This window comes from Lagenorhynchus albirostris, chromosome X, assembly GCF_949774975.1.
Source record: "Lagenorhynchus albirostris chromosome X, mLagAlb1.1, whole genome shotgun sequence".
Classification (NCBI taxonomy): domain Eukaryota; kingdom Metazoa; phylum Chordata; class Mammalia; order Artiodactyla; family Delphinidae; genus Lagenorhynchus; species Lagenorhynchus albirostris.
This window is the reverse complement of record NC_083116.1, coordinates 57,248,041-57,272,889: the sequence shown is the minus strand read 5'-3', so window position 1 is coordinate 57,272,889 and position 24,849 is coordinate 57,248,041. Positions and strand designations below refer to the sequence as shown.

The 24,849-nt window shown below is 33.8% G+C and overlaps 1 protein-coding gene across 1 annotated transcript in view; it reads left to right on the top strand.

The window, feature by feature from the left end:
* Positions 1-24,849, top strand: part of DACH2 (dachshund family transcription factor 2) — a 638,219-nt gene that overhangs the window by 481,138 nt on the left and 132,232 nt on the right. Inside the window, exons 6-7 of the mRNA XM_060137515.1 lie at positions 2,641-2,813; positions 19,752-19,887. Of these exons, the coding sequence (XP_059993498.1) occupies positions 2,641-2,813; positions 19,752-19,887 (309 nt within the window). The remainder of the gene's footprint in view (positions 1-2,640; positions 2,814-19,751; positions 19,888-24,849) is intronic.

Sequence of the window (24,849 nt, the reverse complement as noted above, 5' to 3'; positions counted from 1 at the left end):
AAAAGAGTTTGTCTTCATTACCATTCTATTAAAAGTTGCTGTACATTTCTGACATGTGACTAAATGAGCCAGATTGCTGGAGTGTTGTATACTATTGATGGCTCTTAATGTTTCCAGCTTTGGGAAAAGGTTGACTTACATAATTCAGTATTTGCATATGCTTTGCATGTGCAGCTCAACTGGGGTCACTGTTAAACTTGCCTGTAATATAAATATTAGCTTAAATTCCAGGGTACTATAGTCAATTCATGGTTAGTTATTGTAGGTCATGATATGAAATTGTGACTTTTAAGCACTTCATGGTTATTTGAAATGTTTGATGAATTGTATTTTAAAACTGTCAATGAGCTGTTAAATTCTGTTTGTGGTTTGCATTTAGTTTGCATGTCAATTGGACTTTAAGTAGGCATATGACTTGATACTGCCAGATGGTATCTGAATGATGCTGGAAAATTTTGGAGAATGAGGAAAGATTATTATACTGCTAAGGGAAATGTAAACTGAACAAAAGTTTATTTGAGAGGTAAATGGAGGCACTGATGGCTACTTTTCATCTACGGTTTGATCGATTTTCTATTAAAATACTGAGTACATAAAGAAGAATTGGAAGTCTATAATTATCTTGGGTTTGTGGTAAATGAGAAGCTTATATAGAAATCTATGTATGTTATTGATGGTTGCTATTATATGGAGCATAAAGTGAAGGTTCTTAGGGGAAGATAAATAGTGATTAATTTATGTTATGGAATATCCTATCATTATAGCAAAGCTGTGTGATGGTTAACGTATAAAATGCATATATATCTAAGTAATTTTGAAAGCTTAACTGAAAATAAACCAATTTAAAACGGGGTGCAGAAATCCATTTTGAATTCAGTGTTTACGTTGTGTTCAGGCTTTAAAGTAATAATCACAGGAAAAAGGTTTCACATCTGAAAAGTATATTTTGATAGATTGCTCCTAAAAAGGATTCAGAGACTGAGTCATAAGTGAAGTGATGGGGAAAAGTTTAAAATACTTTATCAATATTCTTTGGGGATTTGGAGTCATAGGAAGTATAGAATATGTTTCCCTTCTGGGGTTCCATGCAAAATTTGTTTCTAGCTTTTTTATTATCCTTGTGTAATTCTGATAACAGTGCATTTTGTAGCTATCTTTATCAGAAATATTGGTGATGGTTGTATTCTTTATTTACAAGTTTCTTTAATAGAGATAACCACTTTAATGTATGAGACCTGTTATATCCGGAAGTTTGTTTTATTGTGCTGCTTTTGAAATTGTTTTGTTAATGACTTTAATTCAACCATTATTGTTGAACCCAGGAGATGGACTTCAAATCAATTCACAATGTTTCTTCCTTCTAGCCTCCTTTTTGTCCTAAAAATATGTGTGTAAAGTGTTTGTATTACTGTTACTGTTGTTTTGAGGAAAGATATTTAAGGGGCCTGTGAATATATTTCCTATAGATTCATCGTTGTACACTTGCTGTTGTGATATGGGAAGCAAGAAAAAATGAGGGGATGGCAAAGAGGAAAAAGAGATGTTATTAACAGTTGATAATTGTGTGCAAGACAAACACAAACATTGCCCATAGTAGAATGTTAATAGTCTGTAACAATTTAGGAAAATTTTAGGCAAGCATGTTTTAGAACATCTGTTAAAGATTGATAGTTTCTGGGCTCATGTCCAAAAGAAGGCAAGATCAAGATAATAGTTTAAAATACGTTATAAAGTGCTATGGTTTACTTATTGTAGTCATGTTAACATCCGTAATGTTAGGCTAACTTTCCTTATCCTCTGCTCAAAGGTATTTCTTCACAAATCCCAACCTTATAAGGGGAAAGTAGACAACTATTTTAATTTGTTACCATTTTCGTGATGACATATCTGTGGCTACCACAAGTGTAATGTGGATAGTACTTGAAAGATATTAAGAAATTCAAAATATGTGAGAAATATTTCACATTGCATAAGAAAACAAATGGAATTCTTGACGCTACTCAAAGATATTGGTATTTGTTATTAAACTGGAAAACAGGCTGATATTTTGGTAGGGGAGTTATTCCTTACAGACAAAGGTTCCAAATTAGAGCTATACACATTCATTTTAGAGATTTATAACTAAAAGAGTAGGACATATTCCAAATCTTATTTTCTTCAATAATTCTGAAGCCTAGAGAATCTATATCTTATCATACCAGCGCCACTATTATGTCTCCTAAAGAAAGAGTTAAGCTAGAAACTATCTACACATCAGTACATTATAATGTTTAAAAAGAAAGTTACTTCTTTTTGTTAAACAAAGTGATATTCAGCTGAAAGATTTTTGTTTGTTTTTATAAGTAAAAAAGTTTGAACCTTGAAACTATTTTGGGAGTGAGAGCATGAACAAGGAATATTGTTAAATAAAAGTCTGTGGATATAGGAATATTTTTAAATTATAAAACAATGTTAAATGCCATAAGTACTAGTAATTTCTCAAAGAGATACTAGGATATATTAAAAATTCATTTAAAAAAATTCAACAAGAGTGAAATATAGATTTTTTTTTACTATTTTATAGGATCAATTTTGATGTGATTTCCCTTTGTCCAAACAATGTAACTAATGTAATAATTTAACATGTGCTGTCTCTTTTAGGACTGGATCTGCCATTTATGATGATGCCTCATCCCCTACTTCCAGTCAGCTTACCTCCTGCATCAGTTGCCATGGCAATGAATCAGATGAACCATCTCAATACTATTGCCAACATGGCTGCTGCAGCCCAGATTCACAGTCCACTCTCCAGAGCTGGGGCCTCAGTTATAAAGGTAAGAATCATGATTTAGAAGAGGACAAAGGTGTTAATTACATGTAAATGTTGATAAAATAATAGCAGTACCATTAGATCTTCAGTAAAAACACACAGCTCATTGACTCAGTTGCCTAGCATAAAGTATTGATGAGTTTGATTTCTGACTAAGCCTGCTAAGGTGTTTTTTGTTTTTTATTTTTGTTATTGTTGTTGTTTGTTTTCATTAAATGACCACAGATATGACCTTTACTTCTAGCTTCCTGTCTTGCATTCATAAGAACAGTGTGTGGCAGGTGTGCCCAGCTAAGGACAGAGTAGAAGAATGTGCAAAATCTATTCCCATTGCTGGTGTGAGACAAAGTAACCACTGCATCTTTTTGGTGTTTGTGATGCGGTTGTGGAGTAGTATATACCATACAAGGCTTATAGTCAGAAAGACCTGAATTTCAATTCTTATTCTGCCAATTAATAGCTGAATGACCTTGGATATGACAATTAACCCTCCTGAACTTGTTTCCACAACTGTAAAATATAGGTGATAGTAATAATCTATACCACTTATTTCATTGGCTGTCTGGAGATAATATGAGTAAAATATAGTTTAAAACTGTGAAACATTAAATAAATACTTATGATAATTTATATCATTATCATCATATTCTAGAATAATTTTTTTTCAAAATTTCAGGATAAATGGGTAATGAAACACAAATAATATTTTATAATCCTCCTTATGTCTCCTATTAGTTTGGCACATGGTCTCTCTGCCCTCCAAGTAACACGTGAACTAAGCTCTTTAATATATTTTTCCTTTTGTTGAGGAGATAATATAAGGGTATATAGGATCAAAAGAGTAGCTAATCCGGGCAACCCTTGATTTGTTCCTTTGTTCCTCCATTTATTCAACAAATATTATTCTCTTGATATTTACACATCACAGAGAGAGAAATATAGGATATGAATAGGACATAATTCCTGACTTCCAGGACTCACAAACTAAATTTAAGACAAACAAGAAGTACCATTTAACTTACATAAGACTGTGATGGATAGCACAGAGAATAACCAAGTATTACCAGAATTTAGAGGAGGGAGAGATCAAACCTAGATTGAAGAAAGAGGGAGCAGGAATCACAAATGGCATTACAGTTGATGGATTTGAGCTGGGCCTTGAAATATTGATATGATTGTAATAGATGTACATGGGAGTAAAAGAAGTGAAGGCAGAAGAAATGTGAGATTCTAGACATTTTTGTTCCATTTTAAATTAGCTTCCAGTTTGTGGGACTTCTAAAACAATGAAGAATGGATAAAGAAGATGTGGCACATATATACAATGGAATATTACTCAGCCATAAAAAGAAAGGAAATTGAGTTATTTGTAGTGAGGTGGATGGACCTAGAGTCTGTCATACAGAGTGAAGTAAGTCAGAAAGAGAAAGACAAATACCATATGCTAACACATATATATGGAACCTAAGAAAAAAAATGTCATGAAGAATCTAGGGGTAAGACAGGAATAAAGACACAGACCTACTAGAGAATGGACTTGAGGATATGGGGAGGGGGAAGGGTAAGCTGTGACAAAGTGAGAGAGTCACATGGACATATATACACTACCAAACATAGAATAGATAGCTGGTGGGAAGCAGCTGCATAGCACAGGGAGATCAACAAGGTGCTTTGTGACCACCTAAAGGGGTGGGATAAGGAGGGTGGGAGGGAGGGAGACACAAGAGGGAAGAGATATGGGAACATATGTATATGTATAACTGATTCACTTTGTTGTAAAGTGGAAACTAGCACACCATTGTAAAGCAATTATACTCCAATAAAGATGTAAAAAAAAAAGAGAAAATTTAAAACATAACTTTGTAGGAAAGGAAAACTGATAAATTTTTATTAAGCTCCATATGTATTTCCATGGCCAAGAGGCATTGTACTTCCTGTAAAGATTGTGGTCCTCAGTGAACTAGTCTACCCCAGCTAATCAGAGCTCTGTTTGAATACTTGATCAGAACGTAAACCAGGAATCTGAGTTGTCTTTGAGACAAAAAATCACCCATGAACATTATTTAAATGATGGAGTAGGGGCTTCCCTGGTGGCGCAGTGGTTGAGAGTCCACCCGCTGATGCAGGAGACACGGGTTCGTGCCCCAGTCCAGGAAGATCCCACATGACGTGGAGTGGCTGGGCCCTTGAGCCATGGCCGCTAAGCCTGCGCGTCCGGAGCCTGTGCTCCGCAACGGGGGAGGCAACAACAGTGAGAGGCCCGCGTACCGCAAAAAAAAAAAAAAAAAAAAGATGGAATAAGTTTCCTATGATTTTGAAACTGGATGGCTACTATATAAATGTGACCCCACATAAAACAGGGAAACTCTATTATGAAAAAAACCATGATTTACAGTAATGGAATTGTCATGCTTACTTTGAAATGATGAAAAAATACTCTCAATAGAGGCATGATTATGGCTCTTCAGAAGTACCTTTGTTTACTTTCTTAATGACCATTACTCAGAATGAATCAGCTACATTTTGATTGAATGTTTGGGACTTTTGATAGCTTTGTGATGAATTTGGATCAAAGAGGCACTTGGGGACGGAGTTCATGACTAGTATTTGGCTATTGGTGGAGATAACGATTGAAATGGAAAGGATAATTATCTTTTCCTTTAATAATCCAAATATTGTTAATGTATAAAAGCAATATAGCTATATTTTTGTTTATTGCTGATTTGTCTATTTCATATGCAACCTATTTTAAGAGGAAGTCAGAACCTTCACAAACACAATTGGATGCTGTTTTGTAAATGTTGCCATGGATCACATGGTTATTTAAGTCCTGCAATTATGCAGAAACCATTTTACGCTGAAGAAAATTACATCTACTTTCATATAGTTATTTTGACTAAAGTCAGTTGAAAACAAAATATTTATTTTGCATTCCTTTTGATAAATTTCTCTGCAAATCTATTGAAATAGATTTCCATCAGAGGATGAGAAGGAAATAAAAAAATTTTTACAGAGTTGATTTCAGTGAATATGTAGTGAGAAGTTTTTAATATAATTGCCAAGTTTTTCTTGTTTATTTTTGAAAAGATGCTATTGTATGATAGTAACATTATTAGTTTTAAAATAATAATTCACAGGAACTAGCATAACAAAAATAATTGAATTAATTGACAAATTAGGTGTTCATATGTTAAAACCTCACCCCTTCTTTTAAGAACTGTTATCAATATGATACTATGTGGTACCCAATTCTATGGACAGAAATTTCACACCTCTGTTGATCTATATTTCAACAGAAATTTGTTTTCAATGTGCTTCTTGGTGAAGCACGTTTTCAAAGTTCAATCTATTAAAATATCACATGCAGTGGGCAAACCTATGAATTGAGAGTTTATCATGTACTACTACTTGTCACATACAGGAACTATTAAAAAACACATTTTCTCTATTACATTTACAGATTATTTTTATCCTGGTAGTTTGTCATAAAAAAAACAGGTATTTAAATTTGTATTACTCATTGTAATTACTCACAAAATATTTGCATTGAAGTCATCAGATCTTTTATATTATATTTACCATTTAGAGGTAAACTGTCCTTCCAAAATTTGAATGATCAGAAAACTTAACATTTAACATTTAGAAATAAATGACATAATTATGGAATTTGATTTTTTCTGACAAATCCACTATGAATTAAGGAAAGCCACAACAGCTTGCTTCACAAAACCCTCTTTGCTGTGTATTACATTGTCTGAGCTTAGGCGGTCAGCTATAACAAAATACCATAAACTAGATGGCTTAAACAAGAGAAATTTCTCACAGTTCTAGAGGCTGGGAAATCCAAGACCAAAGTGCCTATGATTATGTTCCTGGTGAGAGCTCTCTTTCTGGTTTGCAGACAGTCATCTTCTTGCTGTGTCCTCACAAGGTGAAGAGAGAGAGAGGAAGCTAGCTCTACAATGCCTCTTCTTATAAGGGCACTAATCCCAACATGAAGTTTCCCCCCTTATGACCTATTACCTCCCAGAAGCCCCATCTCTAAATACCACCACATACATTTAGGATTAGAGTTTCAACCCATGAATTTTGGGGAGACAAGCTTTCAGTCCATAGCATAGACAATCTAATGTGATTATAGAGTCATCTAGGAAAGCAAGTGATTTAACACACAGCTGCAGAAAAAAAAAAATATATATCAGAAACTTGATATACACAGTAAGAGATTATAACACATTACAAAAAAGTCCAAAATATGTGTTTAGTTGTATTAAAATTTACAAATATTCACAAAAAGATCTACCAAACTTATTGATGTGTTTAAATGTTTTCATATCATATCCTGTTTTCATATCATTTTTTTAAATCTCTGGAATTTAAAAAGTGCTGTGATATTGTTTTCAGAATCCTTCTAAACACCTGCTAGTCTCCTTTAGTGTAGTTTGTGTTAAGCTGATGCCTGTGTGTTGTCACTGATGCTCATGAGACTGTAATCACAATTTCCTTCAGAAGCTGGACTTGCAGTATGTGCTTTGAATATATGAGAAATAGAGAATATCAAGTTAGTGAATGACTTGCTCCATAAACCATATTTAATTTCCAACACTTAGCATTTCTTTTTTTATATTTCACATATTTTGACATTTTTATTTTTAAAGGGTTTTATTTTATTCTTTTTCAAAATATGTTCCCATTTGGTTATTAGAGAATATTGAGCAAAGTTCCCTGTGCTATATAGTAGGTAGCTGGTTAACTATTTTAAATATAGCAGTATGTACATGTGTGTCCCAAACTCCCAGTCTATCCCTCACCCCCACCCCATGCTTCCCTGTGACAACCATAAGTTCTTTCTCTAAGACTGTGAGTCTGTTTCTGTTTTGTGTATAAGTTCAGTTGTATCATTTTTTTTTAGATTCCGCATATAAGTGATATCATATGATATTTGTCTTCCTCTGTCTGACATACTTCACTTAGTATGATAATCTCCAAGTCCATCCATGTTGCTGCAAATGGCATTATTTCATTCATTTTATGGCTGAGTAATATTCCATTGTATATATGTACCTCATCTTCTTTATCCATTCATCTGTTGATGAACATTTAGGTTGCTTCCATGTCTCGGCTATTGTAAACAGTGCTGCAATGAACATTGTGATGCATGTATACTTTCGAACCAAGGTTTTCTCCAGATATATACATAAGAGTGGGATTGCTGGATCATATGGTAGTTCTATTTTTAGTTTTTTAAGGAAACTCCACACTGTTCTCCATAGTGGCTGTACCAATTTTCATTCCCATCAACAGTGGAAGAGAATTCCCTTTTCTCTACACCCTGTCCAACATTTATTGTTTGTAAATTTTTGCTGATGGCCATTCTGACTGGTGTCAGTTGATATCTTATTGTAGTTTTGATTTGCATTTCTCTAATAATTGGTGATGTTAAACATCTTTTCATGTGCCTCTTGGCCATCTGTATGTCTTCTTTGGAGAAATGTCTATTTAGGTCTTCTGCCCATTTGTTGATTGGGTTGTTTGTTTTTATAGTATTGAGCCACATGAGCTCTTTGTAAATTTTGGAAACTAATCCTTTGTTGGTTGCATCATTTGCAAATATTTTCTCTCATTCTGTGGTTGTCTTTTTGTTTTGTTTATGTTTTCCTTTGCTGTGCAAAAGCTATTGAGTTTAATTAGGTTTGTTTATTTTTTGTTTTTATTTTCATTACTGTGGGGGATGGATTGAAAAAGATATTGCTGTGATTTATGTCAGAGAGTGTTCTGCCTATGTTTCCCTCTAAGAGTTTTACAGTCTCACATTTAGGTCTTTAATCCATTTTGAGTTTATTTTTGTGTGTGGTGTTAAAGAGTGTTCTAATTTCATTTTTTTACATGTAGCTGTCCAGTTCTCCCAGCACTATTTATTGAAGAGACTGTTTTTCCTCCATTGTATAGTCTTGCCTCCTTTGTCATAGATTAATTGACGATAGGTGCATGGGTTCATTTCTGGGCTTTCTATGCTGTTCCATTGATCTATATTTCTGTTTTTGTGCCAGTACCATACTCTTTTGATGACTATAGCTTTGTAGTATAGTCTGAGGTCAGGGAGCCTGATTCCTCCACCTCCGTTTTTCTTTCTCAAGATTGCTTTGGTTATTCGGAGTCTTTTGTGTCTCTATATGAATTTCAAGATTTTTTGTTCCAGTTCTGTGAAAAATGCCATTGGTAATTTGATAGGGATTGCATTGAATCTGTAGATTGCCTTGGGTAGTATAGTCATTTTCCCAATATTCATTCTTCCAATCCAAGAACATGGTATATTTTTCCATCTGTTTATGTTGTCTTCGATTTCTTTCATCAGCATCTTATAGTTTTCCAATACAGGTCTTTCTTCTCCTTAGGTAGGTTTATTCCTATGTATTTTATTCTTTTTGATGTGATGGTATATGGGGCTGTTTCTTTAATTTCTCTTTCTGATCTTTTGTTGTTAGTGTATAGAAATGGAACAGATTTCTGTGTATTCATTTTGTATCCTTCCAGTTTACTGAATCCATTGATGAGGTCTAGTAGTTTTCTGGTAGCATTTATAAGATTTTCTATGTATAGTATCAAATGTATAGTATCATGTCATCTGCAAACAGTGACAGTTTTGCTTCTTCTTTTCCAATTTGGATTCCTTTTATTTCATTTTCTTCTCTGTTTGCCATGGCTAGGACTTCCAGAACTATGTTGAATAAAAGTGGCAAGAGCAGACATCCTTGTCTTGTTGCTGATCTTAGAAGAAATGCTTTCAGCTTTTCACTGTTGAGTATGATGTTAGCTGAAGGTTTGTCACATATAGCCTTTATTATATTGAAGTTTGTTCTTTGCTCACTTTCTGGAGAGTTTTTATCATAAATGGGTGTTGAAAGCACTTAGCATTTCTGATTAAAGTGCCTGGGAGGACATATTTTAATATTCCTGTGCTTCACTTTTTCTTTCTGCAAACTAGATCTCTCACATTCTTTACACTTCATTTCTATGTTTCAATTTCTTCTGATTGAATCTGCATCAGAAAACTGGTTAGGTTAATCTATAAGTCATGTTAACTCCTAATCATAATTCAGGTTAGCCAATTTGGTATTTGTTAGCAAGTATATTGTTAGCTATTTGAATCAGAAGAAGCCACTGATATCTGGTTTAAAGCCATCCATAATTTTTATTCTCCATTGATTGAGTCCCTATTATGCATCAGGTGGTTTTTAAGGTTTATAACCTAATGGGAAGAGACAAATAATAAACAGAATTCTTTATTAAAAATTTAAACAGATAAAATGAACTAATATGTACTATTTTGAAAACATGCTTTTGCTGATTTTGTTTTATACTCCATGAGACCAGGATTCCTGTCATAAGAAAAATGGAAACTACGTATAATGATTTAAGTTTTCTTACTTTCTCTGTGCTTAAAAGTTTATTTGTGGATGATTGTCAGTGTGTCATGTTTGTCCTTAATTTTTCAGGTTCTTTAAAAGGACCAATGTAGAATGCATACAACTGTGATTGCATATTTGCATAATATGTGTTTTAATAATGTGACAGTGTACTTGAGTTCATTTGAATGCTCATAAACTCAAATGAATGCAACACTTAGTGTACTTATTCATAATCTTGTTATTTGTCTAGTGTGATAATGTTGAACATTAGAATGAAATAAAAAACCTTCAAATGCCTATAATAGACTTAAAAGTTCAGTGTTTTAGAGTTTATATTTGGTCCAGCATCCAGTGGTGTGTCTGTAAAGCAGCTCTTCATAAACAAAACAAAATAAAAAAGAAAACCTCTGATTTATAACATTTGCCAATTTCTATGGTGTAAATATTCCCACAGTGGCTGATTTCAAGTTAACAACAGCTTAACACTTGGCTCACAGAATTACTGTATATTTAACAATTATCTCTAGTTTGAGCAAGACAACACTCTCCTTTGAAAGCATTACATGAAATATGAAATGTTTATCAAATCAAACTTTCTATACCAATATTCTCCCATATCCATTAAGCAAATCAAACAAAATCTTTTCAAAGAAGTTTACCTATTATCTTTTATTTCTTCAGAAAGGCATAACATGTGAGTCAAAGTTTGAGAAGTCTCTATAAAATGAATGAATAATTAGTTTCTTTGACAATTGATATTATACCAGCTTAACATAGAATAAAGTCAAATTGGAAAGAGCATAATTTCATTTGTGCCTTTTTCTTCTACCACTGTGTAAATATTTCTACCCTAGTGTGAAAAAAGTTAGGTGATTAGAGGTGTTGACTCCTGCAAATATCCTTAGATAGTGAAAGTTAACGCAAGGTAGGCTAGACCTGGCTTTGTCTTTTTCATTTCCTTTTCACAGGTAGGAGAGAAAACCATAGCTTTTTAGAGCTCTGAGAAGTGATGTGACTTTTAGAAACTTAGAATCTACAGAAAATATATATTTGCTTATGGTTTAATAAATTTCCCCACCTCCATGGTGGTAAACAGTTAACAAAGTATCTTAGGCAGATGCATAGCACATACCTACTATAGCAACACTATTCAATATAGTAGCCACTATTCACATGTGGCTATTTCAATTTAAATTAATTAAATAAAATGAAAACTTCAGTTCCTCGGTTTCAACTAGCCACATTTCAACTTCTCAATAGTCACATGGTTCTTGACTACTATATTAGATAGCACAGGTAAGGAACATTTGCGTCACTGAAGAAAATTTTATTGGACAGCACTGTTCTAGAGCATTAGAGAGGATGGTTGGAAAGTTCAGAATCCCTAGTAATCTTTGGCAAAAAAGGATAATACAGATTGAAAAAATCAGCAAGTGGATTACAATTAGCCTTGAATTTGCCAGAAATGATAGCTATTGCTGAATATTGTCTTACTCCATTATTACTGTCATCTTTTTCTATTAGGAAACAGAGAGCAAGAACACAGAATTCACTGATTTAGCAAAGGTCTAATATGTGTAAAGGATCATGTTACATTGCTTTATCAAAAACACAAAATGAAACAGGCAGATACCCCATCCCCCAAATAATTTATAGAATTATATACTGTTTCTGGCTAGAGCCATCATAGTTTGTCAGCTAAGTAAGATGCATTGAGAAGATTTCACTGGAGGCAGTATGGCATGATGCGTAAGAGCACAAGCTCTGAAGTCAGATTGTCTGCCTGTATTTGAATCCTGGTTTCAAAATTACTTTTTATATGACTTTAGGAAAATGAATTAACCTGCCTGTATCTCAGTTTGCCTTATTTCCCAATGAAATGGGGATAATAATTGTACCTACTTCACAGTGTTAACAAAAGACTTCAATGAGACAAACTTGTTAACACACTTAGAGCACTGTCTGACATCTAGTAAATACTCAGTATATATATTACCTAATATTATTTTCTTTTATTATGTTTTATACTTGTTTTCTTTTATTATGTTTTCTATACTCACATAGAAATAGTAATAAGTAGAAACCAAAATCATGGCAAAGAGCCACCCTGAGAAAGAAGTAGCTTTCCCTATATACATTTGTCTGTGCAACTTCTTATCAGTACCAGGACCAAGGGTTCCCCACCATTAGATGCATATACAGGTATTGGACCCGCCCTCTAGAGAGCATCTGTTCATGTGCAATGGCTGTTTAGATCTCAGTGCCACAAAAGAAAAGTTAGGAATCTGGTGGGAACAGGAGAGAGGTGCCCATTCTGATATCAAAATTGATCTAATTTGTATTTTATTTTAACTTATCTTTAAATGTTTATATGTGGATTATTTAGTCTTTAGTCTGAACTATGAGAATCTACACACCATATGAAGACACCCATAGGCCTTTCTTTCATCCTCAATGGGTATATTAGTCACTCAATAAATGTTTGTTGCATGAATGAATGAAAACTAATGATTCATCGGATATTAAACTTTGAGGAGTGTTTTCAACATAAATGATCATTAGTGATACAGACGTTAATTCCCAAGCTGGAAAAGACATTATAAGTTGCAAACAAATCTTTTTTTGGTTTTGGTTTTGTGGTTGTTGTTTGCTTCTGTTTTTTGGCCAGAAACTAGTTTGGGAATATTGTTATGCCAGGCACATAGTCTTTAGGTCTGGCTCAGATCCCTTTACTGTTGGCTCAGATATTATCATTTGTAGCTAATAACTAATATAACTATAACATGAATTGAAAATTGCATTATGATCATTAGGCTTTCAAAGTTTTCATCCTTCAGTTATATTACTCAATGTGACAAAATCCTGAGAGCAGAATAGGTAAAATACCTGACTGATATGAAAATATATTTTCCTACATTTAAATATTTTATAATACAGTTTTTCTGTATTTGTGGGAAACTTTGTCATATCAGTGTGCCATAGTTTTCTCTGATAACAAATTTAAGAAATTTAAGTAGGAAGCTGTTATTTAGCTGTTTACCAGTATCATCTGATTAGCTGTGTTTTTTGTTTAGCTGAGCAGCTGGCAATTAATGAATTGATTGGAAATTGTCACAAGGCAATGGCATTAGCACGTGAACATCTGGTATTAAAATTAGTCAACACAGAGAGGGTTTTTTGTGATAATTCAAATTCACTGAAAAAATCACTAGTTGAGTCTTATTCTAAGTGCTCTGTGGAAAGACAAAGCTATTACTGTTTTTAGAACGTGAGATGAAGATGCATTGAGTGAGAATTAAGGTGAGTGTGTGTGTGTGTGTGTGTGTGTGTGTGTGTGTGTGTGTGTTTGGATGGGTGGCAGAGGCCCAAGCCTACAACATAATTTGCAAGCCATACATATTCCCACTGAACTATCCATTCTCCCACTCGAGGTCATTTACATGCTATGAACAGATATTATGGCTGATTCTCTTCAGCTGTCAGCCTCTTCCAGAACAAGTTTCAAATTGAAGAGGTGGAAGGGTCCTTTGTCCAAATATTACATAGGTCACAGTTAGGGCATGCTTATGATTTTGGACTTTCTCATGGTTACATGTTCCAGTTGTACCCCCCTCATCTGTCTGTTTTTTTCTAAATTCATGAAAACCCTGCCATATCCATCTGTGTTAACTTAAATACATTTGTATATTGTTGATTGTGGAACACATACTAATTCTTAAACTGATTCATAAAAATTCATAAAGTATCATGCATCCAATAGTATTCAAAGATAATAAATCTGAGCATCAAATTCTTCCTCAGGACTAATGGTAACCCAAGTTAGCAACAACAATGAACAAACTTCTTATTTTCTTGTTCCTGATTTTATTATTTAAGTCTGTCAAATTAAAATCTGTTCTGTTTCTGCATAACTCTGGTGACAGTACAGAAGGAACACATCAATTAAATATGAAATATCAAGACAAATGCATGAATAAAATATCTAGCATTCAGATAAACTTCCAAAAGCCACTCCTAAGCAGCGAAATGCCATTAAATCCTTTAGAACTCATTAATAGATTAACATTTGGAAGAGTAATTGCAGTGAGAGTTGAATTCCAATTAAATAAAAATACAAATTGTATGTTACATAACCCCACTGAATGCTTGAGAAGAATCAGTATCATAAAACATCAGAGGTACAATTTAACATTGAGATAGGTGTTTTTAAAAGGCAACTACGCACATGAACACATACATATAAACACGTTTAATATGCATGTATTAGTACTTCACAAGTTCTACGTATATTATACTTCCAAAGATGTAAAGAAATACATTGAGATGAAATAAAGGATCTCCATGAAAATGGGCAGAATTGATACCTTAGTGCCAACAAACTAAAGCCTTTACCAAACTGACTGTGTTAAACCTTGTATAAAACTGATTATTCTCAGCTTTGACCCTGTTTTTTATTAAGGTTCAAATGTACTTTCAAATGATTTAATATGATGAACATCTCCTTTGAACATATGTACCCCCAAAAAAGGGAAACAGTGTGATAGAAGAGGGAATAATAGGTACTAATTAAAAATGTTTTCTATAATGACTCTTTCTTCTTAGGCACAAGCCTTGAACTATGTATGTATATGCTAGAATTTGAGTTATTATTGCAGATAATTTTACTAATTTCAGGGGAAAGTGGGGATTGATTGGGTAAGTATGTATCAGTTTTGGAAATCTCCCTCCTTTGCTACTTTGACTGAATATGGAGAAAACTTCTGCAGTGTTTCAGAAGAGCTACAGCTGTTTTTGATGGGGCACAAATGAAATACATGAAGAGTAACAGTGTTGTAAAACTCATAAATGCCAAATAAAATTATGTCATCAATGAGTAAAATGGAGTTATAGATTTGCAATTTTCCTTTTTAAATGCCCTTATTGATTTGTTGCAAATACTGTTAACCCTGTATTTGGCAAATGGTGAAGACATTATCACTTGTGTTCTCATTTGTAATAAAACAGATTAACTTGCTGTGAAAATTTAACGAGACTGAGACACAACAGTAGCCACCTAATGAACCAAAACACATTGCAGTTAAGTAGCTAAATAGATGCATACTGATTACAGGGCTGAAAAATGGATCTGCTTACTTGCAAAGTAGAAATTGTTTATAGAACTATTCATTATTTTAGGCAAAATTAAACATTCCCAGTTTCCTACAGATTTTTCTTCTTTTTTGAGGTACACAGGCCTCTCACTGTTGTGGCCTCTCCCGTTGCGGAGCACAGGCTCCGGACGCACAGGCTCAGCAGCCATGTTCACGGGCCCAGCCGCTCCGCGGCATGTGGGATCTTCCCGTACGGGGGCACGAACCCGTGTCCCCTGCATCGGCAGGTGGTCCCCTGCATCGGTAGGTGGACTCTCAACCACTGTGCCACCAGGGAAGCCACAGATTACTTTTTTAAACCCACCTAATTCTTAATCAGTATGAGGCACTGGATTCATCTAATGTTGTTTACATGGTGAAAAAAGTCTGTGAAAAAAGTCTGTGAAAAAAGTCTGACCTCTTAGGAAACAATAACAATGAATTGAACCATGATCGAATTTGGAAAGTGCAGGCTACAAAATATTAAAGCAGAAATATGACTTTATGCAAAATGCTACTGTAGCTCTAAGTCATGTTTTCAAAGTTAATTTATTTTTCCACCTAATGTAATGTTCAAAATGTCAAAGAAAGTGTTTAAGAGTAATTATTTGAGTTCATATTATTTGTTCATATGAAAATTTTAAACATTTTGGAGGATTCCTCTTTATAGCATTGTATTTTTTCTCATTATTTATAGTACTTTCTATTTGTGTAGATGTTCTTCCAATTTTTAAAAAATTCAGTATGAGCTTTCATTTTATAAGCAGGGTGAGCAAGATCAAGTATCACTGTCACTTGAATTCTCTTGCTTTTCCAAACCATCAACTTTATGAATCACTCCCAAATTTTCCATTTTTATTATGGCAGCATATATTGCTGTGTATTATTCCTGTTTGCCACTACACAGTGATTTTGTTTGTTCAGTTCTATTTTTGCTCAGTAACTGCTGTACTTTGTCTCTATCCATTCACTTACAGGTCCATTAGAGATAAACATAGCTATTAAATTACATATTTTTCAGCAAATATCCAATGTTAGAATTCAAAGACTGAATGGGCATAGTTTAGCATAGAATCATTGAAACTACACAACAGTGAAAAGCAAAAAATAATTTTGACCTCATATATGAAATTCCTTTCATAAGGGTGTATGTGTGTATGTACATGTGCTATTTAGGGATTATATTTTTAATCACTACACTTCAGGTTGAATTTCACAGCTGATGAACTACTAGTCTTTTCAAAAAGTAAAACAATGTGGTATAAAGTCTGTATATAATTTGCTGCCCATCTCCATACCTTCCCTCCAAAATACAAATATAATTATTTGGAAAAAAATGATTCTCTTCTTCTGCTTTGCTTATATTGTCTTTTGATCTTGCCCTGTGTACATAGTATTGCAACTGTATACTTAACTGTATACTAAATATAAATGAAATATATATTTCTCTGTCTTAAAACATTGTTTTTGAAGCATGACAAAAGTCATAGAGCCTTTAAGGTGTAGTATATATTTACAATTATTGGTATTTAATAACTATATCATATTGTAGCTAATATACACAAAGTCTGCTGTTCATTTCATTAAAATTATCAAATGTTAGCTAAATGCTAAATAATAATATATAAAACATTAAAAATGAACATACTACATTGATGACTGTATTAGTTCTTTATTGTTTCTGTAACAAATTATGACAAATTAAGTAGCTTAAAACAATGCAAATTTATTATATTATAGTTCTGTAGGTCAGATGTCTGACATGGCTATCATTGAGCTAAAATCAAGCTGCTGGAAAGAGTGCATTTCTTTCTGTAAGCTCCCAATAAAGAATCGATTTCCTTGCCTTTTCCAGCTTATCTCTCTGACCATTCTTCCATAATCATATCTTCCTCTGACTTTCCTTTCTGCCCCAAGATAATCCAGTGTAATAGCTCTATCTCAAGGTTCTCAGTCACATCTGAAAAGTCCATTTTGCCATGTAAGATAACATATTCACAGGCTCTAGCTCTTAGGATATGGACTAAACATCTTTGGCAGGGCAGAGAGGCACTATTCTCTCTGCCACAATGATAGACATTGCAAAATGCTAATTTCCACTAATGAAATAATAACCTTTAACTCTCATAATATTAATTTTGCATTAAGCAGTTTTCCTTTAAGGAGTTTATCTGTTTTGGGCCTCTTGTGCAAAATCATTGTGAAAATGTATAAGCACATATTTGACAAACTAATTTTTAATGTTATGATTAGAATACTGAGGTTGTAATTACACATAATTAGACAGAACATTTAATTTAAGAAATTTATTATGGATTAATTAAATATTTTATAGAATAAACATTCTCTGTCCCAGCATATATATCACTGAGTCACATTTATTGCATATATGGATAAACACTACAATGTGTTTTTTTTTTTACATCTTTATTGGAGTATAATTGCTCCACAATGGTGTGATAGTTTCTGCTTTACAACAAAGTGAATCAGCTATACATATACATATGCCCCCACATCTCTTCCCTCTTGCGTCTCCCTCCCTCCCACCCTCCCCATCCCACCCCCCAGGTGGTCACAAAGCACCAAGCCCATCTCCCTGTGCTATGCGGCTGCTTCCAACTACCTATCTATTTTACGTTTGGTAGTGTATATATGTCCATGTCACTCTCTCACTTTGTCACAGCTTACCCTTCCCCCTCCCCATATCCTCAAGTCCATTCTCTAGTAGGTCTGTTGTTTATCCCTGTCTTACCCCTAGGTTCTTCATGACATTTTTTTCTTAGATTCCATATATATGTGTTAGCATACGGTATTTGTTTTTCTCTTTCTGACTTACTTCACACTCTGTATAACAGACTCTAGGTCCATCCACCTCATTATAAATAGCTCAATTTCATTTCTTTTTATGGCTGAGTAATATTCCATTGTATATATGTGCCACATCTTCTTTATCCATTCATCTGATGATGGACACTTAGGTTGTTTCCATCTCCAAGTTATTGTAAATAGAGCTGCAATGAACTGTTTGGTACATGATTCTTTTTGAATTATAGTTTTCTCAGGGTATACGCCCAGTAGTGGGATTGATGGGTCATATGGTAGTTCTATTTGTAGTGTTTTAAGGAACCTCCATACTGTTCTCCATAGTGGCTGTACCAATTCACATTCCCACCAGCAGTGCAAGAGTGTTCCCTTTTCTCCACACCCTCTCCAGCATTTATTGCTTCTAGATTTTTGCACAGCAAAGGAAACCATAAACAAGACTAAAAGACAACCCTCAGAATGGGAGAAAATATTTGCAAATGAAGCAACTCACAAAGGATTAGTCTCCAAAATTTATAAGCAGCTCATGCAGCTCAATAACAAAAAACCAAACAACCCAATCCAAAAATGGGTAGAAGACCTAAATAGACATTTCTCCAAAGAAGATATACAGACTGCCAACAAACACATGAAAGAGTGCTCAACATCATTAATCATTAGAGAAATGCAAATCAAAACTACAATGAGATATCATCTCACACCAGTCAGAATGGCCATCATCAAAAAATCTACAATGTGTTTTTTTAATTGATCAAATTAACTAAATGATTTTCAGATTTATTCATCAGTTTGTGATGCATAAGCACAGTGAATAACTTCAGAGTTTTTAGCAATATTAATTATCACAAAAGTCCTGAGAACCATAACCATTACTGTTGAGATATATAAAAGAAATGTTATTTTTATTCAAATTCATAGTTTAAAACTATAAAAATCTAAACAATACTAATGAACTGATATTGATAGGTCTTAGTGTTAGTTTCAAAAACCCATCGTTGTGTCCTGTGACTATCAAACTATTTTATTTGCAAAATTCAACATGAATTCCTAAGGTCTGATAGATCACAAGTATATTATTGCCATAAGTTTTGTCAGTGCAGAAAGACACAACATGTACCAGGCACCACTATTTGTAAGTTTTATTCCAGGGTTCCAGGTGTTTACCTTTGGGGGATCTTTTTACTCAGACAGTAAGCTCACCCTCCAGGTTATGGCCTGAACATTATATCAATGTAGAAGCTTACAATAACAAATTTTCACTAACAATAGTCACTTTACTTCGTAATCCTTGACGTATTTCCTAGGAAAGGAAATGGAAACTAACCTTTCTTATACTCTACCATGTATCTGGCATAGCACTGAGACTTTTCATCTTTTTCTCTTATTTAACCCTCACAATATCCCATTAATTTCCCAAGAACAAAAAATATGGTTTTGTCTGAAGATATGTGTTTAAGACCAAGTATTATGGATGTATGCACTTTCAGGATGAAAGGTCAACATTTCAAATGTTATGGACTCCACCAACGTGAAAAACTTTGTGCAAGATCACATTTCCTTTTGTGTTTCCTTTTGTGTAAGGAACGGATCCCAGAGAGTCCTTCTCCTGCTCCTTCTCTGGAAGAGAGTCATCGCCCTGGGAGCCAGACCTCCTCCCACCCCAGCAGCAGCGTGTCCAGCTCTCCCTCTCAGATGGATCACCATTCAGAGAGAATGGGTGAGTATCTCACCTGAAGCAAGGAACTGAAAGATAATCTTTCAGGAAATTCTTCATTAGGCAATAGAGAGGGGAGAAAAACCTAGGGGAATTGATGCTTTTTGAAAAGTGGTGATTCTTTATTACAGAAGCAATATGAACAACAAAAAAGGTGTTAGAAGTTTGTTCTCTGGAAGGGGCTTCATTTACTGTATCACTGGATCTCATGGGAACAATTTGATGGGATTTTTGTAGAGTATATGTTAATTCAATATGCTGGTACTTGGCAGCTAGTGTGATACAAATCACTTGCTATATTCACAGCACCCTTTGAATAATGGAAGATAAGATATCCTTTGGACAGTTGATCATGTAAGAGTGATTAAAAAGTGAATCAATATGTGATTTGCAATAATCTCAACAATTCAGATCACAAATTTTAACATGATTTTTCCTACGTTTCTTTTTTATTGTTTCAGAAGTCTTACACCACAGACACTATTCCAGAAATATTATAATGTTATTGTCAGTGATCTGGCATATTGGAGACTTGAATCTAGACACAGTCTGGCACTAACTAGCTATGAGATCTTGGGTATGTCACTTAACCACAATGAGTATCTTTACCTAACATATGGATATAATTACTGCTCTGCCTATTGCACTGGAGTTTTATGAGGTCAAATGAAATAATATGTGGAAAAAAACACTTCAGAAATTTAAAGCGCTAAGGAAATGTGAAGGATAAGCACTATTTTTCTCTGTGTGGCTTTACCTTGATTACTTATCATCTCCTGCTGTTTGATCCTACTCAGGTATACAGACATTACCCAGTGCATTCAGCTATAACAAATTCTCATTTGGTATATAATAAGTATGAACAAAGTGAGCTAGGTAAAATCTTCATTAATCTTCTGTACCTACACAATCCAATTTCCTAAGTACCCATTTCCTTTAGGGAAAATAATATCTTCTCTTCTTTTAGTCTTACTATTGGGACATTTTTAATGTAAACTCTAAATTTTTATACTTCATAAGAGTGATTGCTTCAAGACTCTCCAAAATAATGTTTTTATGGGGGAGGAAAGGAATTTGAGGGATTAGGGAAGGTGTTAGGTTCTGGATTTGTGGTGGGGAAGGACAAAGATGATTTCTCTCTTGTGGAAATTCATCCAAGTCTCACTTAGCTTGTCAATATTATATATTCTTTGTAACTATTTAGCTTCATAGTGATCCCAGTGGGTCTCAAATCTGGCTCCCCATTATAATCGCCTATGGAGTATTTACAAATCTGGATGCCCAGGCCACACGCTCAGGGTCTCATTTACCTCGTCTGGAATAGAGCCTAGAAGGAGTGTTCTGTTTTGCTTTTCAATATCTTCTCAGGACATTCTAATGTGCAGCCAGAATTAACCACTGAATTAGAACTTGTAGCTATTGGCCATAAGGGAGTAAATTTAATTCCTGGAAGAGGTGACAGAGGTTTTCTAGCTTTACTCTGTTCTGTGGATGCAGACTAAACTACTAGTTACAATATTGTGTGCAACAGATTCAAGAGAGTCTGAGCAAGACCTGTGGGGGTAGCCAGATGACCACAAAGGAATCAAGAAACATACATTCTTCTATTAGGAAAATCTTTGTACTGATGAGGGAGGGTGGTAGAGAGGAAAAAGAGAGAGAGAATTATTTATTGAGTGCTGGCTAAAAGCAGAGCACACAGGGAAATATGTGTACTCTGTAACAGACATATCGTAAGAGATGTCATACTTAGAAATAAACTATATCCAAAGAAATATAATATTATAAAAAATCTTGACAACATAAAACATTTCTTATTCCACCGGCAGTAATTATACTCTCTATGCACATTCCACAATTGTCCAAGCGTGATAGTGCGATTGTCTATAAGTGAATTAAAAGGTTTGATGATTTTTGGTTTAAAGTGACCATACTTTATTGATAGTGCTATATAACATTTTAATAAAATATAACTAAAGAGAATTAAATGATAAACTGAAATTGACATGTTTTCCTCTTTCAATATAAATGCCTTGTGAAGAAGCACCTACAATTACCAGAAAATTATATTTTATCTATTAATTTTGCTATATATTTGCAAAAACTCTACAAAGTAAACTAAATTCATAATTATTTTAAACTCATGAGATTAAGTGCAAAATTCTCTCTGAAGCATTTTGGGAAATATATTATTAATTATGGAGGTAAATAACTAATTTGTACATGAATTTCAAAAGAGGAAATATTTTAAATGATTTAAAGAAAATATGTTGGAAATTATATATGTACTATGTATTAATTATACTTTAAAATTCATATGATTAAGCAGCTTATTGATTTTTAAATTGTATGATCAGAACAACAAAAATCTTTTCACTTGTTCAGAAGTAGAAGTGTATAAAATTCATGTTGTTATTGGAGTAAAATAGGTATTTATGTAATGGTTTTCTGCTTTTCTTTTGGGTGTTTTGCAATAAAATTACTCAGTTATATCTCTTATTTATAGTTATGATGCCCAACAATAGAGAGGAACTTATCGTTGATCAGGATAATGGACCAACCATCAAAAAATTCCAAAGGGAAAATAAAGGTAAAATGACTTTTGCTTATTTGATGTACATATAAAGATCAGATACTAACTCAATTAACATTCCATTGCTGTATATTGCATCCACATTTCCCTAAGTCAGAACAGATCCATACTGGCTTTGGATAAATTCTTTTAGTAGTAAAAAAATAATATTTACCTGAAGCTTGTTTATTTGATGTTATAAATAACATATTAGTCCAAAGTTTCTCTGTGCCTATGGTTGGAAACTTTACCCTAAGCCCCTTTATTATGCCTATTCCGAGACATCTGATTCTCTTTTTATTATGTATGCACTTTGTTGACTATATTTAAATGAATCACTATTTGATGGTTATGTTTGAAAAACTTGAGTTACTGTCATAGAGGAGAGATGTTCCCTTCAACACTCAAAAGTGATTTTAAAAGTATATGCTAATTTGGACATTTCAGAGGAAAGTTTAGCAAGCAGCTCCAATCAGGTATTTACCTATAATATTAATAGATATGACATCAATCTGGCTTGTAATCAACTGACAAACGTGTCATTTCTGCACAGTATCCAATTTTTTCTTAGGATATCTGTTTAAAGAAGGTAGGGAAAGTCAGAATTTCAAAGACTTGCTTCCTTGATATGAAAACTGAGTACAACTTTGTTTAAAAGGCTGTAAAGGTAAGAGTAAAGGAAAATATATCAGTATATGTTATAGGCTATGCATTATTACTATCACCATGAGTTAGTAACTCTAAGCTAAAGAACATAAGCTAACATGTAATTTATCAGATCATCAGATGGTCTGATTGTACTTCACTATAGGGTGTACTTTTCCATCTTTAATAAAGATGCTCATAATATACAGAAAAAAACATTCCATGAGCTGAAGAGTTAATGGAGACATTTTTTTATTTCTTCTCTAGACTGAACTTGCTTTCTAATGACCTAGATGAGCATTTTAGTTAGAATTTGGAATAATGTATAATTTTAATTTCATTGGTCCATTGTTGGTTTCCTTGCCACATATTTTGTCTTTTTTATCCAAACACTGAAAGACTGTACCCTCTGGGGCACCAAGATATAAATGCTTTATTTCAGAAAAGTGGTCAGAATGGAAGTCAGGTTCAGTATATTAAACTACCCAAACTCTTACACAGGTAATGGAATTATAGTTAAAGATGAAATTTCATTCATAACTCAAAAACAATTTGTTCCTGAAACTTCTTTCCTAGCAAGTCATCACTATTTGAAGGACAGCTTGGAAGTAAAGCATATTTTCTAGGAAAATCTCAAGCTGTACATGATACATATGATTCTGTCAGAACTGCAAACCCCATAAGTCAAAATGGCATTTAGGACTGGCCTGTTTGCTGTAGTGTTCAAGTACACACTGCTGTGTCTTATTAAAAATCAGCTGGAGTGCTAGTACAGATGTACAGTAGCCGATTTTCATAAAGTACACAGTGGTATGCACTGGCATTTCTGAATCTCTTACTGTGGAATGGCACAGATATATTCATTTCAAATATGTTGGTCACACATCCTGGTGAGGACATTAATAGACTGGAGTGGCATATTAAACTGTACTTCTCTGGTTATAATGGAAAACTTTCTTTTAAATGAGATTTTCTATGTTAAGTTCTACCAGTTACATTTGTACTTAAAATAAAATATATTTTCCTCAAATAGATTTTAGTTCTTAAAAGGGAATGCAGTTAAAGTAGAAGTCTCAACATTTATTAAGTTTGACAAGTAGGCAGTTTATACAACTGTAGCAAACATATGTTTTCACATCTGTTTTGAGTAATATCGTGATTTTAAAAATGATTTATAGCTCTGGAAATTATAAAATGCCAGCTTTGCTGTTATGTGGACATTTTCAGAAAATGATTAAAGTATGCTTCATGTAGCCCGCCTCTTACTCTACCTTGTAAAATTGGGTGACAGCTAGTGTGATACATATCTCAAATGATAATTTGTATTTTGCCTTACATTTTCATATGCAGACATTTCAAAGTCTATATGATCTGGGCTTTCATGCAGTGAGTTCCATTTAGACTACGTCCAACATGACTTACCAGAATTGCTATTTTAGTTTTGACTCAAGTATTTTGACTAAACTGAATCGTCAATCAAATAAAGCCTTTGATTTTATTTTTCCACAGACTTAGTCAAACAAATTGACCAAATCAATCACATGTTATGACATTGTGTTACATAATTTTTAGCAATCAGTTCTGGGATTCTTTAGAGTAGAGACTTTGGGACTATATACCTTACTTCACCCATGTGGAAGCAAAGGTCCAAAACAAGACCCTCTTCCCTTGGCAGCCACTGGTCTCCCAAACTGCTGTCAGGAATAGGAGCTTTTTGATATTTTGCATTTTGTATTGAATGTATCTAT